This window comes from Vulpes vulpes, chromosome 2 (assembly GCF_048418805.1).
Source record: "Vulpes vulpes isolate BD-2025 chromosome 2, VulVul3, whole genome shotgun sequence".
Classification (NCBI taxonomy): Eukaryota; Metazoa; Chordata; class Mammalia; order Carnivora; family Canidae; genus Vulpes; species Vulpes vulpes.
The window spans coordinates 121,798,813-121,815,711 of NC_132781.1; the positions used below are offsets into that span (position 1 = coordinate 121,798,813).

At 43.4% G+C, this 16,899-nt stretch overlaps 1 protein-coding gene across 8 annotated transcripts in view; it reads left to right on the plus strand.

Annotated features, from left to right (window-relative positions):
* Positions 1-16,899, plus strand: part of ARHGAP26 (Rho GTPase activating protein 26) — a 416,966-nt gene that overhangs the window by 96,357 nt on the left and 303,710 nt on the right. For all 8 annotated transcript variants that reach the window (XR_012000004.1, XM_072749878.1, XM_072749874.1 and 5 more), the window contains 4 exons: positions 3,800-3,895; positions 5,474-5,535; positions 10,198-10,269; positions 15,783-15,884. Coding sequence is in view for 7 of the 8 variants with exons in the window: in XM_072749874.1 (XP_072605975.1) it covers positions 3,800-3,895; positions 5,474-5,535; positions 10,198-10,269; positions 15,783-15,884 (332 nt within the window). In the remaining variant the exon portion in view is untranslated. The remainder of the gene's footprint in view (positions 1-3,799; positions 3,896-5,473; positions 5,536-10,197; positions 10,270-15,782; positions 15,885-16,899) is intronic.

Consider the following 16,899-nt stretch of genomic DNA (forward strand, 5'->3'; position numbering starts at 1 on the left):
GTTACCTTGAGTGCTTCATTATGTGTGTGTGCACATGGTGTGTTTGTATGTGCACATAGGTGTTTAACTTTCCCCAAGGAGAAAGTGGGAATGGCTTGACTTGTGGTACTGAGGTAAAACTTACGTAAATTAAGGTAGATCCTAACTTTAAGAAAAAGCATGAACCTTCTTTTACTGAAAAAAGAATTGGTACTTAGGTTAAATTCTCTTAACACTTTGTGCAGAAGAGTATCTGGTGAAGCACAGCATGGCATCCCCAGGAAGAGAAGGACACTTCCCCTTTGTTCCCCTAGTCAACAGACACCTTTGAGAGCAGTCCCCCAAAGCCCAGACTTCTAGCTGCTTCTGTGTCCCTTAGCTGCCTTGGCCTCCTCACTCAGAGGTGGAGGTGATTTAATTCTGTAAGGCAAATACTTGTCCTCCCCAGAAGCTGCCAGTTACGACTTCTCTCTGCTCTGGCCAGCGTTCTGCCTTTCTAGCAACAGATGTTTCTGCAAAGTAAATATCACTGACTTCTGGCACCTTCTTCTATCTTGCACTGGACATGAAACAGTGGGTTTATATGAGCAGGGTGTCATGACGTTTGGCATGCACTCAGCACCAGTACCAGCCTCTCTTCCTTCTCCACTCCTCTTACTGGCATGTGCGTGTTAGATTCCCTTTGTGTCAGAGTGAAGACTCCAGAAAGAAATCTCCCTGCAACTATTTGGAGAGTTGATTATCTACATAAGATGCCACCAGTTATTCTGGGTTGAAATATATAAGAATTAGTGTGTTTTAGGTGTTCTTTTTTTGGTGTCTTCTCCATTGTTCCATGTAACAGAGAGGGGTTTATCTCAACTGAGGTGAGGCATCATGGTATATCCACATATGCTACAAGGATCTCTGCTCCCAGGAGCTGATAGAGCCCCAGATCCCCACCTTTGAGCTGTGTGCTCTTATGTCCCTCCCGTAACTTACCTGAGTTCTCAACACAGGTAGTCCTGCTTATTACCTTCCCTGGGTTCTGTCATTGCAAGATTCACACGTTAGGAAAGAATAGACCAGCCTTGCCTAGAATACCAAAGCTTACAGTATACTAAGTGCTGGGGCAGTCTGTCTCCCTCCGTCTCTTGACAATCTAATGGATAAGCTGAGGCTGACAACTTAGGTCAGGGGAGGCGACTTAAGAAGTTAGGCCTAAGCTAGGGTTAGTTACACCTTTAGTAAACAGTGGAGCTGAAATTTGAACCCAGGAGCCAGGTGTGGTTGGGGTGAGGGCAAGAGGCTGGGGAAGGGGCTGATTAGCCTACAACCAGGACCTTATGCAAGGCAGGTATAAAGGGGGAGTTCTTCCAAAGCAAAGTTGAGCTGCTGTTGTAAAGACTGGGGAGCAGATGCTGAAAAAGCAAAATACCCAGTGTCCCCCTATGCCTTTCCCAAAAGATTTCTCTCTCAGGTATGAGCCATTCAAGCCCATTGTGAATTCCTTTTCAGATTCCAGTAACTGGGATTCTTAGTATATCTAGCTGTGTTCCCTGGCCTACAACCCAGTATGAACTCCAGACCAGTACTCACCACCTAATTCTTCCATCAATGGGACAGGCCTCCTTATATCAGCTTCACAGGGCCCACATGGCTTCTCAGGTTTGTGTTGTGGTGGGGTGTCCTGTGTGTCATTCAGCAATGAAATAAAGTTACTTTCTGGTCATAAGCTAGCAGGCCCTGCTCCAGGTTAAATGGGTCCTCCTTTGAAAAGGCCCCACAAAGGCCCTGTTGTGCATTATTAGCCACTCCTTGATTGTCATTGGTAGTTGCCCTTGGCAGCACAGCTTCTCAGGTGCATGTTGGGAGATTTCCTAAACCTAGCTTACATTTCACCTTTCTTCCACTTTGTGTAGATGCTTGTCCAGCTTGAGTCTTTCTTGCCTATGGGGGAGGCACAGAGGATTGTTAGGTGGATAGAGAAGCAACCCTATTCGTACTCTTGGCTCAAGGCCTTTGTGAGTTCCAATCAGGAGAACATTCTGACCATAATGGGACTGAGCACAGCCATGCCCATATTCTGTGCCTGATACCCCTTGGCCTTCTTGGGGGCTTTGTCTTCCACTATTAAAGGTGATTCTGCCTTTATCTCATCCTGCCCACTTGTGGCCTCCTGTCTTTCCTCCTCACAGTGTTCTGACTTTGAGATGACTCTTGTTTCTTTCTTGACTTGCTGGGGAGTGATTTGTGTTCTTAGGTATATCCTCAGCTTAGGTCGGCCAGTTTTAGGAGGTGCCTGATTCCTCTGCCAGCATCTTTGGGCTTTTTGCCAAGAACCATTCCGTTAAAGTGACTGAACCAAGGAGAGAACAGAGACTATTGGCTGTTGGCTTCTGGGTTCTCCTTTTCCACTTCAGGTGTCCTCCTCATTTGGTATAGAGCAGAGGCCCTTGCACAAGCTGTCTTGAGATTCATGTCATCTGAACACATAGGAGGATGGTCTCTGAGCAGGAGCCCCTGCTCTCTGTGTGGGAAGCCTGAGACCCAGACCTGAGAACAGCAGGACTGCTTAGCCAGGCTCTTCACTGGCAGCTACCGCTTGGAGGAAGCTCTGGGATTGGTGAGCTGCACATTACTGATTGAATTTGTATACCCTGCTCTATACACACACATTATTCAGGACATACTGAGCAGGATGTATTGCCAGGTACACAGAATGGAAACAAACAAAACCAAAAGATGGAAAAAAAAAAAACCCCAAACAAACATGACTCCCAACTTTAAGGCACAGTCCTGGGAACTAATGAAGATGAGAACTGAATGCCATGGATGCTATTATTCCTTTAGATTATGTTGATCTGTGAAGCCAGAATCCTTCCAACCTCCTTCTCATATCTCATTAAAGGCAGTCCATGTTGGCAGTTATGCCTCCTATTTTCCTCCTTTGGGAATTTGAACATAATACCATTTCTCTTTCAATAAGGGAAACATCCATGAGGGTAATTTGAATGATTAGCCTAATCTTCGGGAAGGCTGCACATGGAATTAAGTTAAGCACATTTGTACCGAGCAGCTGTGTCTGTCAGGCCACTTAAAGGTACCTGGCTGGTTTTATACCCTTAACAGAAGCTGAGGGTTCAGGAGGGATCATTGGCTTTTAATGCCGTCTTAAATAAAAGCTTTTTTTTTAAATTTGACAATTTGAATGTATCCAAGGGCTTGCTTTATAGATAACACATGTGGGGTGTGTTTTTACCCCAACTCAAAACATTGCCAGGGCTTTGTTCTTGTGGCGGGGAACGCGATGACCCAGGGAAATAGTTCAGACGGAAATTTGTCATGCTGGCTGGTCATTCTGCTCATGAAGGTTGTGAGAACTTGGCCTCACGTGTGCTTGAGTCAGAATAAGGAGTCCAGGAGCTCCTGTGCTGTGAGAATAGGGCACTTCATGCCCTTTCTTCCAGCTCCCTCTGACCTCCTGGGAGATCCACTGGCTGGGCTCATCCACAGGGATATAGATGCTGATACCCAATCTGACCTACGCTTCCTCCGTAGGTCTTCTTCCGTACAGATGCACATGACAGGACTCACTGCATGGCTTAAGGAATTAGAACTGGGGCCAGAATGGTTAAAGCAGTGTAGTGGAAATAGTAATTTTTCAGGCCAATCAGAATTTTACGTTAGAAACAGCTGTTCAGTATTTTGAGTTTACATTGTGTTTGGAATAAGCCTCAGGGACAGATCTGGCTGCTACATTAGTAGGACTAAACCGTACAGCATATAGGAAAATCAGTTGATGTCAGTAATTCATATTTTTTACTCTTTTTCTTGCCAGATTTGTCTTTGGCGAAGAGGAAATTTGCCGATTCCTTGAATGAATTTAAATTTCAGTGCATAGGAGATGCAGAAACAGATGATGAAATGTGTATAGGTAAGTCATAACCATGAGTATGATAAGACGGGTCACTGTTTATCATAACTGTTGGTGACCTTGCTGAGCCTTTTCCCTGTGATAGGAAGTATTTAAGTGTCCTAAATTCAGAAATCATATCAGCAGTGGTGGGGGGCAGGGTGAAGTGAGGATCAGGAGCCAAGGGGCTATTCTGGGTTTCCCCTCAGAGTTCTGGGACTGCCTCTCTCAACCTCAGACCTGTAGGAGGAAGCTTGAAGGTTTGCAGTGGGGTTCTGCTCCCCACCCTCCTGTAGTGTTTTGCTTCTGGCTGCTTTTGTGACTTTTCTTTGCCCCAATCACGGTAGTAGTATAGAACTGAGAACAAGAACAGAAGATAGGTAGATAAGGGAAGAGTTGGAGATTGCAAATAATAGTTTGTGGGCTGAAGTCAGAATACAACCATGTTTTCTTTGGCACTCTTTTTTTTTTTTTTAATTGAATTAACATATAAATTGAATTTGTGTAATGTTCTGGTTTCCTAGATTTTTAAAATTGGAGAATCTGATCAGCTGGCCCTACATTCAGGCCTGGCAGTAGTTGGCTAGAGCTAGGTAGCTGCCACTGCCTTCTGATGGACAGAGGAGTTTGGTGTTCAGCTCTCCTCTCCCTTTCCTTTACCAGAGGCTGAGGGTGGGGTTACCATTGATTACTTTGCTCTGCTACTTCTCTTTTCACTATTACCTTCTGTGTCTTATAGGCAATCCTGAGAACAGAGGATTTACAATATTAAGACACCTATCTTTGGCAGGGTCCAGTCATTGCCCTAAATTCTTACATTTGGTCATCTTGGTTAGCTCCAGGGGTGAGCAAGGATTGAGAGAGCTGTCAAATGCTTATTGAATCCCTGTTGTCACACAGAGTGCCAGGATCTGAGGATGAGGGAAGGCAGCTGGGAGATAGCTGAGAGCAGTGGAAACGCATCATCGTAACTCCTGAAGCTCCCCAATATTACATGTATGTCCTGAATATCCTCAGGGTTATTGTACTTAATGCCTTTTGCCTTTGGGAATAATTTGGGTAAAGAAGACTCTCCATGTCTGACCACCATCCTGCAGGCTGCATTGTATCAATAGGTGGCTTGAGGACTCAGGAAGTGGAATCCAAGGAGAAGCCAGAGATGGGCTTCCATTGCGAGCTGCACTGATGTAGTTAGTTGTGGTGCCAGAGGAAAGGTTGGTTTCTGACACAGCCCCACAACCAGAGTTGAAAAGGTCAAATCCCGAGCAGGAAATCCTTCAACTCCTAAGCGGAATTCTTCCCCTTCCAGCCTATGGTCTGGAAGCTGGCCAGCACCTCATCAGTCGTGGGTAGTCTCAGGAACAGGCAGGTCTTTGAAGGAAATCCTTTGCTAGTTAGAGTGCCAGGTGAAATTAACCTGCATTCAGGGTCATCCTGGATCGTTAATGATTAAAAGATAAGGGGAGCCTTGGGAAGCAATTGACTTTAGGATTCTGCATGTGCCAGGGGAATTCAATCCATAGCATAATAGCTGTACCTGGAAAGACTCCCAAAAGCTCATTGCTCTATGTCACTTTCATGGCACTTTCTCTTTTCCAGCAAGGTCTTTGCAAGAATTTGCCACTGTCCTCAGGAATCTTGAAGATGAACGGATACGGATGGTGAGTATGTCTGGGCTGCTCTTGCTCTCATACAGTGTGGTTCATGTCAAGAGATTTGTTGTCAGAAGAACTGGGTTCTAGTCCAGCCTCTACCACTTGAGTGTTTTAAGCTCTTGAGCAAGCCTTATCTTCTCATCTTTGCAGAGTTGGAAACGTTTCACAAATGTTAAGAGATTACTATGGATAACTTTAGAACCACATTTATTGGCCTCCCAAAGATTCACTCTAAGGTGAACCTATAAGGTATGACTTATGGGTGGATCTTCTGAATTGTTTAACTTTGGGGCCTCTGATGCCCTATAGGCAAAGTGGGGATGAAGGTGTCACACTTTGCTCCTTGCTCTCCTTATCTTATTGAATTTATCCAAGTGAACCCTGCCCTTCAGGGTTATTCTGAAACACCTAACCCAGTGCCTGCCCTCTAGTATGCACCCAGTAAATGGGCACATAGTAAATGATGGTAATTATAAGAAGTTCTTCAAAAGGAGGTACTATGCAAATTTAAGAATCAAATGCTGATCTCTAAGTTCTTAAGAAATATCTTCTGTGTTCTAATTCTAATGTGGCTCAGCATCAATGGATGAGAGATTCCATATCCACAAGAAATTCTTTTACATCCTCTCTTTAACCCTGAAATACCAAGAATGAAGCTGATTTGAAATCCTCCTGCTGGCGGCATGCTGATTTGTCCCCAAGAGTTCTTGTCCCCAAGCTAGTGGTGCTCTAGAGGCCTAGGAAGAGTCTATCTATCAATGAAGATTTTTCTTCTCTTCCCATGCTAAAACTGATCATTTGAAACTAAGTTCACTGTCTTAATCTGCTTAGACTGCCATAACAAAATACCCTGGGCTGGATGGCTTCCATAGCAAACACTGATTTCTCACAATTCTAGAGACTAGGTAGTCTAAGACCAAGGGATCAAGGAACCAACTGATTGGGTTCCTGGTGAGGACCCTTTTCCTGGCTTGCACATGGCTACCTTCTTGCTGTGTCCTTAAATGGCAGAGAAAGGGGGCAGAATGGCTGTTGGTTTTGGCTCAGAAGAAGGGCATTAATCCTATTGTGAGGACTCCACCCTGATGATGTAATTACCTTCCAAAGACTCCATCTCCAGAAAGTGTCACGCTGGGGATGTTAAATGATAAAATGAGGCATATCCTATTTTTAAGACTTTGTTTGAACAAAAATTGGTTCAAATTGGACAGTACCAAACTGGAACTGTCTAGGAAAGCTCCACTGATAAGAACTATAGGGGAAAGACTTTTATGGAGAACATATGGAAGTAGCAAGGAAATTAAACTTGATTGGCTATATCTCAGGCTGTTGTCTTATTTGGGAAAGGCTAGTTGTTTCTATTTCTTAACCTTGAGGGTTTTGCAGCCGTCGGTTTTGGTTGGCTTATGTAGGCTGTTAGAGCATTGGAGCCACCTATGTCTAGTGGCCTCTTTGTTTAATTAATTTAACAGAGGTTAGGGCTTCCCCTATAAGTTTTGTGGAGATGCTGTTCAGTCCATAGCCTCAACCAAGACATTATGTATGCACACATTTTTAATTTAACCCACATGATGACTTTGTGAGGTGGTACCTATATCATCTCAGGGTCTAAATGAAGATATTGAAGTTTAGAATGGTTAATAACATGCCTAAGATCATATAGTTAAATAGTGTCGCAGTCTGGATTCAAACCCAAATTTGTGTTAGACAAAGAATGGGGGAATTTCTTTGAAATTGCAAACAGCAGAAGCTCTCACCTCCTGCCCTGCACAGAGACCCTATTTTCCTTGATTGCTCATTTTTGGGTGCTTGAACCAGAATCAGAAGGCTGGTGGTTGCAGCAGGTTTGGTGGTGGGTGGAGACGGGGGGGGGGGGGGGGGGGGGGCGGGGAAGCTTGTCTGTGCACGTGCTATTGTGTGAGAAAGGGAAGTGATTCTTTTGAGTTTAATTCCTGGCCGAGTCACTATTTGTGGGTGGGGGTGTGGTGAGCAAATAATGATGAAAACCCTGTAGATGCTATGGCCTGTGGTAAGAGAACAATGACTGGATTATACTCTTCAGCTTGCCTCTGCAATTTTATTATTTATGTCAGTGAACTGAGTTTCTTCTGTGTGTGTCTGAGTATCTCACCATTACAAGCCCCTTCCCCATCTCCTCACTCTATGGCAGCCTCATCAGTTCAGCTCAGCATTGCAAAGCTGTACCTTTTTGGGGAGCCTTCTCTGACTCCTTGGTGTATTTGGCCATGCTTTGTATATTCTTAGTATCCAGTTCATGTCTCTGGATTCTCCACTTACCACCTTGTGTCTGATAATCATTGCATGTGTCTATTTCATAATAAGTAGGAGTTCTTGAAGGGCTGTAGTGGGCTTCTGTGTCCCCAGCATCAGCACAGTGCTTGGAACTGAGTGGAAATAACATAGTCTTAGATTCTTAGACCCAGAACAACCTTACTTCTCACTATATGTAGTCTTTCATTGGCCACATGGGAAAACTGAGGTCTAGTGAACATGAATAGCAAGCAGTAGAAGGACTGGGACAGGATCTTGGACATCTTGGTTCCCAGATGAGTAGTTACTGCTTTTGTGTATTTAGCTTCTCCTTAAGGCTAGATTGTCAACTACTGGAGCAACTTGGGAAGTATAAAATACACTGATGCCTGGGACGAAGTACAGAGATTCTGATTTTATTGGTTTGAAGTTTAGGCTGGACATTGGGATTTTTAGAAACTTCCCAGATGAGCCTGACATGCAGCTCAGGCTGAGAATCGGTGGCTTAGGGGTTCAGCATACCACTGTGAGCTTTGGAGACTTACCTTATTTGTGCAAGATTTAAACTTGTGAGCCCATTAAGCAACATCAAATAATAATAAAAATCAAACAAGTTAACATTGGAACCCTCATGTTAAAATGCTCTCTTCTCAGATAAGTGCTTTCAAAATTGAGAAAAAGGCAAATGGCAATAAATTTGGAGACCTGCCACCTTTTATTCCTCCCTTGCCTAGTTAGTTCTTGGCTGTGTCCATCTTTGCCTTTCTGGCATTTACTCTGTTGGTTTCATTGTGATGTATATGCATGTGACTTAGAAAAATAATGCTTTGTTGCATCAGGATTCCTGAAATAATTAGTTGAGCAATGAAGGAGCAGTGAATGACTTAAAAGGAAAGATTGTAAAATATTTTACTGCCTTAGAATAGACCATAGAATCTTAGAGCTGGAACAATCCAGCCTACTCATTTTGCAGATGAGGAAATTAGAGCCCAGAGAGGTTAAATGCTTTGCCTGTGGTCACACAGTTGGCAGCCAGTCAAGAAATAATTCATTCATTCATATAGTCATTGAAAAGTATTCGAGTGCTCCTTTGTTTTCAGCACTCCTCTGTGTTTGGGGGAAAATGACAGGCAAGTGAACATTTACAAGATAGTGATGTATGTGTGTGTGTGTGTGTGTGTGTGTGTGTATAATGGTGAATTAGAAAACTTTAGCTGGCTTACATCTTTTGAAGAAAACCCTTGGTGGGATGGTGAGAAGTTACTTTGGAATATGCTGGTGATCATGGAAGGCCTTCTTAAAGAGGTGACCTTTAAGCCAAAACCTCAATTAGAATAAGAAATGTGTCATCCATCAGAGCATTTGGGACCAGAGCATGTGAGGGAATGACCAAATGCAATGCCTGAAAATCGGACAAGTTTTGGACATTTGAGGTACATGGGGATGGTATGGCTGGCATATAGGACCTGATGGAGTGAGAGCTGGGGGAGGAAGTTGAGTGGCAGCCAGTGGTCTGGAGGCACAGATGTCCTGATCTTAGTCTAGTACTGGTAGGAATACAAAAAGTCAGGCTTGGAAGGTTTTCATGCCACTTCATGTCCAAAGGTGTTTTCTTGTTTTTAACCTAGACTCAGTGTTGATCTGCCTAAAATATATCCACTTAAATGTAACTTGAGTGAATAGGCATTTACAAGATGTCACCCGAAGCTGAAATTTAGAACCTACCCTGTTACTAGTTCCCCTCTGCCTTTACATGATTGCTTACATTTTTAGAGGTACTCATTTTTATTATTTTTGAGATTTTTAAATTTATTCATTAGAGCAAGCAGTGAGAGCACAATTGGAGGTGAGGGGGCGGGCCAGAAGGAGAGGGAAAAGCAGACTCCCTGCAGGACCCTGAGATTCAAAGGCAGACACTTAACTAAGTGAGCCACCCAGGTGACCCAAAGGTACCCATTTTTAGAGAATCAGCCATAAGAAGAGTTCCATGTTTTCAGATGGTGATTTTGATCTGACATGCTTTCATTTCAAGTATTGTGACAATTGGCACATGCAATAGTATTACTCGATTTAAAAAAAAAGATTCATTTATTTTAGAGAGATTGAGAACATGAGTAGGGGAGGAGTAGAGGGAGAGGGAGAGAATCCTCAAGCAGACTTCCCACAGAGTACAGAGCCCAATGTGTGGGGCTTGATCCCAGGACCCTGAGATCATGACCTGAACTGAAATCAAGAGTCACTGAGCTAACTGAGCTACCCAGGTACCCTGCTTACTCAAATTTTAAAGTGAGGCACAGGGAGGCATTTTGTGTCAGAATTGCTAGAGTTTTTTCCTGATATTTGCTTTTGTGTGTATGTGTGTTTACTCCATTCCCCTGCCCTGTTTTTCCTCACCAGATTGAGAATGCCAGCGAGGTGCTCATCACTCCCTTGGAGAAGTTTCGAAAGGAGCAGATTGGGGCTGCCAAGGTGAGAATTAAGCAAGCCTTGTTCTTGGATTTTCGGGCAGCCCTGGTTTGGATTTTATATAGTGGCTCATCTGTTACTCACAAGCGTCTAAAGTAAGATTGAGTGGTCAACCTCAGAGCAGTCATTCTAGTATTTTGTTACCTAATCGTTTTGTGCTGGCTCATAAATCATGTAAAAGTAGAAGACATGCTTCCTTGTGTTAGTGGATACATGACGGTGCTTGGACAAGGTAGAATTGTTCTTATTGCAGAGGTTCTGGACTCAGAGCCTAGACCACGCTCTCAGGCAAACTGGGCCTGAGGGCATGGTGACCCTATTCTGAGCTCCTTTTTTTGTGGAGTCAAAATGTGCCCTTTGTTGCCAGATCTTGACGCTTTTCAAGAGAAACTGAAAAGCCAGTTTTCTTTGAAATTTCCTGGTTTAAAAAAATGTTGGCATTTTTTTTTTTAAAGCCTATTTCCACATGCTGCAAGTCACAAAGCAGGACGGCTTCAATTTCTAGGTCCCAGTTTGTTACCACTGACCGGGAGGAACTGCACCTGAAATGTGGCTGACTTGTAGCTGAAATTTCCATGAAAAGACCACCAAGGGAATCTTGTTCAGTTTTGAAAGATGGATTCTTCAGAGTTCCCCTGCTCTATGAGAAATCACTAGGAAACCCTAGGTACTTTGTCAGTAGGGTGTTCAGGAGGCCACCTGCAGGGAAGGTGTTTGCATTGAGATCTAGGAAAGCAGAAGGATTTTCAAGATTTTCTTCCTCTTTTTCTGGAACTGTAACTCCTTCAGCTGCAGTCCTTTGCGCCACCTACAGGGAGTTTTGGGCAACATGACTCTGACATGTTTAGATTTTTACTCCGTTGTGAAATGGTCTTGAGAGGTCGATGCCTGTAGATGGGGAAAAGGTAACTGAGATATAATGAAGTGGGATCTCTCTCCCCACCCCACCTAATAAGCACATGTGCTTCAGAAAATGAATACGATTGGGGCTGAAAAAGATGTGCTGTTCAGTCAGGGTTCTTCTGAGGGATGGTGGACTGTAGTTTGAAGGATGGACCATAGCAAAGATTTTTCTTCCAGTTCTTTAGCACTTTCTACCAATTTTACACTTTACATTTATGAAGAAATTAGAGCTCATGGGCTTTATATCATAGATTAAGGAGTGTAAAATTAAAAGGGAGTCTTGTTATGCTAAGATTTTGTCCAAGATTTTGCCATGAGTGTCCCTCCCCAGGTTCTCATGTTTGTGGGCCCAATGAGCAAACCTTCACTTTAGTGGCCTTGGGACCTGTGCTTCCTACACCATAACATACAGTAGTGGCTCTGGACATTCTGAAGAGCTTTGAGACAGCAACAGAGCAGATAGACCTCTTTATTAACTCCCCTTTCCAAGAATCTTTTCTGTATCTGAGCACAGATGTTTCTCACTCTGGCCTCTTCCCTCAGCCCTAGTTTTGGCTTTCGTTACCATGGAGGAAGAGCAGGAGTCTGAGTGGGGTCCTTTTGGGTAATACAGTAATCGCAATGACTGGAGCAGGTACTTTTTTGGGAGTGAGGTAGGGGTGAGGCTGTAGATGATGGGATGTAGGAGAATAAAATAATTTGTATAAAGTCATTACTCGTAAAAACGTGTTGCCTCTCATACACACTCTGATCTCTCATTCCTCTTGAACAGTGTGTGATGTTGGGGGTGATTTCTCCTTCTCCTTCCTGTGTCATTTCCCTTTTTAACTGTACTTGTTCCTCCCTTCCCCCTACATGCACATATTTATATCCTAGTATTGTATACATATAAGAGAAAGCAAAGAAACACACTCTTCACCAGGCAGTCTAGGCAGCGGCCTAAAGAATACCTAAAAGCCAGCCAGGGCTCTTGAGCAGCCAAGTGGAAGTTTCTGAACTCTGCCTGTGTGGTGCTAAAATTACCCTTCCTCCCCCTCTCCTGCTGCTTCGGTTGCTATAACAACCTGTTGCTACTTGCAAGAAGCAGAAGTTAGTGTTGGATATGACGACTGCCAGGGAGGAGGACTCCTGGGCATTCTGGTGTTAGTGTAGCTGCCCTGCTGTAGGGCGTGAGCCCAGAGCTTGGCATAACTGTGACCCTGTGTTCAGAATTCTGAGTTTAGGGGAATTTGTTTTCCCTCCAGCTGAGGTACATTTGGAGAGCTGTGCTCTACAGTGAAAGTAGAGAAGAAGTTAGCATTGGTGAATAGGAGGCCCTAACCTCACTTGTGCCATTGGCATGCCAACTTGGGGAGTAGCTGAACCTCTCCGTGCCTGTTTCCTGATCTGTAGAATGGGGGAGCAATAATATTTACCTCCTAGAGTTCTTTTTTTTAAAAATATTTTATTTATTTATTTATGAGAGAGACAGAGAGAGAGAGAGAGAGAGAGGCACAGACACAGGCAGAGGGAGAAGCAGGCTCCATGCAGGGACTCGATCCCGGGTCTCCAGGATCACAGGACTGAAGGCAATGCTAAACTACTAAACCACCTGCGCTGCCCTACCTCTTAGAGTTCTATGAGGAAGACATGAGTAAACACATGTGAAGTGCTTAGAACAGTGTTATATAGTCTTTTGATGTTAGCTGTTAGGTTCAATACACATAGTTCATTCATTGAAAAAAAATACATGAGTGCCTGCTCTGTGCCTGGCTCCATGTGACACGCTAGTTTATGGTAGAGAGCAAGTGAAGATGTAATGTGCTCATGGTGTGGCTAGGGTGAACGACCTGAAACAAAAAGGTGTAAATAACATAACTTCCAATTGTGGAAGTGCTATGAAGGCTTACCTTCATAGGACATTGGACATAGAAAACAAGGAGTGTTCTCGATAAGGAGGAAGAGGTATGTTCAGATGATGGGCCTCTTTACCACTATTGCTGCTATGGCTACTGTCATCATCATTCTTGAATTTTACTGTGCATTTCCTGTGTGCTGGGCTCTCTGCTAAGCACAGTCTATGGTTTATCTTATTTTATCCTAATAGGCCTATGAGGAAGTGGATGTTTTTATTCTTACTCTGTTAGACACTCTCAGAACTGAAAGAGGAAGAAACCTGAGCAGTTACCTCATGGAGTACCTCAGTGTAAGAACCCAGTTCTGGAGAGGGGCCATGATTTGTTTAGAGTCAGTCCGTGTACACTTGGAAATAAGTTCCAGAACCCTAATACTGCCTTTTGTTCATTTAGCCACCCACAGTGGATTCCCTGGAAGATGAGCACCATGTCATACCTCAGTTGGGAATTTAAAATCACTAACACCACCCTCCTGTTTTAAGAACATTATCTAAATCTTAGTAGACTTACTTTTGAGGTCTTATTGCTTGGTTTCTCAGGACAGAAACTGCTGCCCTTTCTATTTAGCTCTTGAACATGGAATGTGGCAGTTTGGTTGCCAGAAAGTCACAGAATGCTGGTGACTCATGTTCTCTGGCCTTTTCTCCCCTCTGGCCAGCTGGGCTATCCCAGCACAGGGTTCTTGGGGCTTGCTGACAGGCTCCTGGGGTGGATCTGTGAGCATTAAGTGGAGTTGGAGCCCTAGCTCAAAGTTATTGGTTCTTATACAGGAAAGAGTTGCTTGAGACAAGCGTCTAGCTTAAGGTCTCCTTGGGCTTTTTCCTCACTTGTTTCTGTGTATTGAGTTCTTGTAGATAAGGTATCTTTCAAGGAAAATTCAGATTTGTAGAAATGGATACATGTCAGCTAAAAATGGTATGTAATGATTCTACTCTTTGAGAGGCTTAGAATCTTGTTGACCAGGTAAAATGGTGTTCTAATGTGGCAGATGGTCAGGGCTTCAAGTGAGAGCTTCTTGGTGATTCCTGTCACCTGTGCGGCTTGGGCTTCCCAGTGTTAAGCTCAGAGCCTTTGTACTTGCTGCTCTTGGGCTCTAGAAGTGTCCACCCTGTCCCTCACATGATTAGCATGTCTTAGCTCACACTCCCTCCCCAGTGAGGCCTCTCTTGAGCATACTGTCTGCAGCATCTCTGCACCTTATTTCCTTCATAGCACTTGCAGCTGTCTGTAGTTATTTGTTTCCTGGTTAATTATGTTTGTCCTACTAGAATATCCCCAGCAAGAGGCTTGAGATCACTTTTGCCTTGTCTCGTGGCTAAAGGAGCCCAACACAGAGTGGTTGGCTTGTTATATCTTTGTGAAATGACTGGAGATGTCTCTGAGCTTCCTTATCTGGCTGCAAAAACTTTTTTTCTCCTCTTAGAGGCCTTGGAGTTGCAGAAAAATAGTTCCTGTGGGTTCCACCTGAGTCAAGATTAAGACTTATGGACTCAGTGAAATTGATCCTGTTTGTTAGGCCACTGTCCAACGTCTTCCAGCCCCCTTATTGCCATTCCCACTAGAAAGTGAATGGAAAAGAGAGACCTCCTGTGAACATGTGTCTCAGGTGCGATTGAGAGGTAGGCTTTGGAAGCGGCCTATCCTGGCCTTAGATCCCAACTCTGTCACTCTGTATGACTTTTCACAACTTAACCTCCCTGGATCTCAAGTGTTCTTAACTGTAAAATGGGAGTTACAAGTAGAATCTCTGTGAGTCAGTGACTTGGTGGGAAAGCAGGGATTATTAACTGTATTGTGATAGTTATCTTATTTTCCATTTTGAAAACTGTTAATGTAGGATCATGCCAGATATAGGAAGAAAATTACCCATTATCCCATTTACTTAACTTGATTATTTTCATTTATTTTTCCATTTAATCTTTGTTTATAGGTAGCTATACTCTATGTATAGCTTGTATACACCAAGTTTGTATGCACCAAATTTGTATCATATTAATACTTCACATTAAATAATGAGCAACTTACTACATGACTACCTAGCCTTCCTAATTAAAGTTATTAGATGTCCCACCCTTTAATGATCTCAAACCGTATCTTTGGGCACTGATGTTGCTTTGGCTTTTTTGTTAGTAAAAATGGTGCTTCTGTGAATACTTTTGTCTTATTTCTTTCCTTTTGAATCTTTTGTCATTTTAAAGACCCATATATGTTACTCTTGTGCTTGGGGATATTAGGTCTATATATTAAGTACTTTTTGACCACTGTTAAAGCTGGGTCTGCCCTTATTCTAGACTTGTCCCACTTAAGCTTTAAGTAGATCTTAGTGCTTTGGGATTAGCTTCATAGATAACTTTGCCCCCATTGTTTGCCCTTGAACATCCTTGGAGTTAAAAACTAGAAATTTCGGTTTCACAGTTGAGCTTCTCAGAATGTGGAGTCCTGGATTTGCCACTATTAAATACTGGGCTTACCTTGTTTCTGGCATTGTATTGGTTCCCTTATGATAGACACTGAAAACCATCAGTTTGTTGTGGGTGGGGGTTGGAGTGGGTGGCTTAATGTAACATACATTTATTTGAAGAGTAGGAAGAGCTGGGTTGTCCACTGTCCTGGGTCTGAGAGAATGGTGAAGCTATGAAATTGAGCAGGCAGGTCTTGACAAGGTTGCTTTTATTCCTGCAACATCTTACTCTTTTTCTCCTTTCTACTTTTTGCCAGGAAGCCAAAAAGAAGTATGACAAGGAGACAGAAAAGTATTGTGGCATCTTAGAAAAACACTTAAATCTGTCTTCCAAGAAGAAAGAATCTCAGCTTCAGGAGGTAAGAAACTTCACTAGTATCCTGAATAAGGCATTTAAGTTCTGTGTCGTGCTGGGGATATGTGTTGCTTTCTCTTTGCCAGAAAGTCCTAGAGTTTGAAGAGACCTCACAAACCAGGAGCTTGACCCCGATCCCTCATCAGATGCTTGAATGCCTGTATTCCCTTTGTATCTTCCTGCCAGTAGCACACGTTTTCCGGCTGTCCAACCTGTCAGTGCTGTGGGGGCACATACTGCTGATAAAGATCACGTACTTCCTTGTTGGGCAGGTCTAGTCACTAAAATATGCTTCTTCTGGGCAGCCCTGGTGGTGCAGTGGTTTAGCGCTGTCTGCAGCCCAGGGCGTGATCCTGGAGACCCTGGATCGAGTCCCACGTCAGGCTCTCTACATGGAGCCTGCTTCTCCCTCTGCCTGTGTCTCTGCCTCTCTCTCTCTCTCTCTCTCTCTCTGCATCTCTATGAATAAATAAATAAAATCTTAAAAAAAAATAAAATATGCTTCTTCCTTTCAAACTGAAATCTAGTGTCCTGTTTCTCTGACCATTTACCTTGATTCTGCACTTAACTGCCTTATTTTTTTTTGTATATATATATTTTTTTATTGGAGTTCGATTTGCTGACATACAGCATAACACCCAGTCCTCATCCCATCACTTACTGCCTTACTTTTTGACTTTCTGCCTTGTATCAGTGATTTGAAGTGTTACCATCTGGAACGGTTTGGTCATTCTTCTTTGTTGTTTTATCTTTAAAAGATTTTATTTATTAGAGAGAGAGAGAGAAAGAGAATACAGGAGCAGGGTGGAGGGGCAGAGGGAGAGGGAGAAGCAGGCTCCTTGCCAAGCAGGGATTCCCAACCTAGGGCTCCATCCCAGGACCCTGAGGTCATGATCCAAGCAAATGGCAGACACTTAACCAACTGAGCCACCCAGGTACCCCTGTTGTTATATTTTTTAAAAATTATTTCAACCAAAAGAAAAATTACTTCAACCGGTGTTTGACATTAGCCTGCCTTC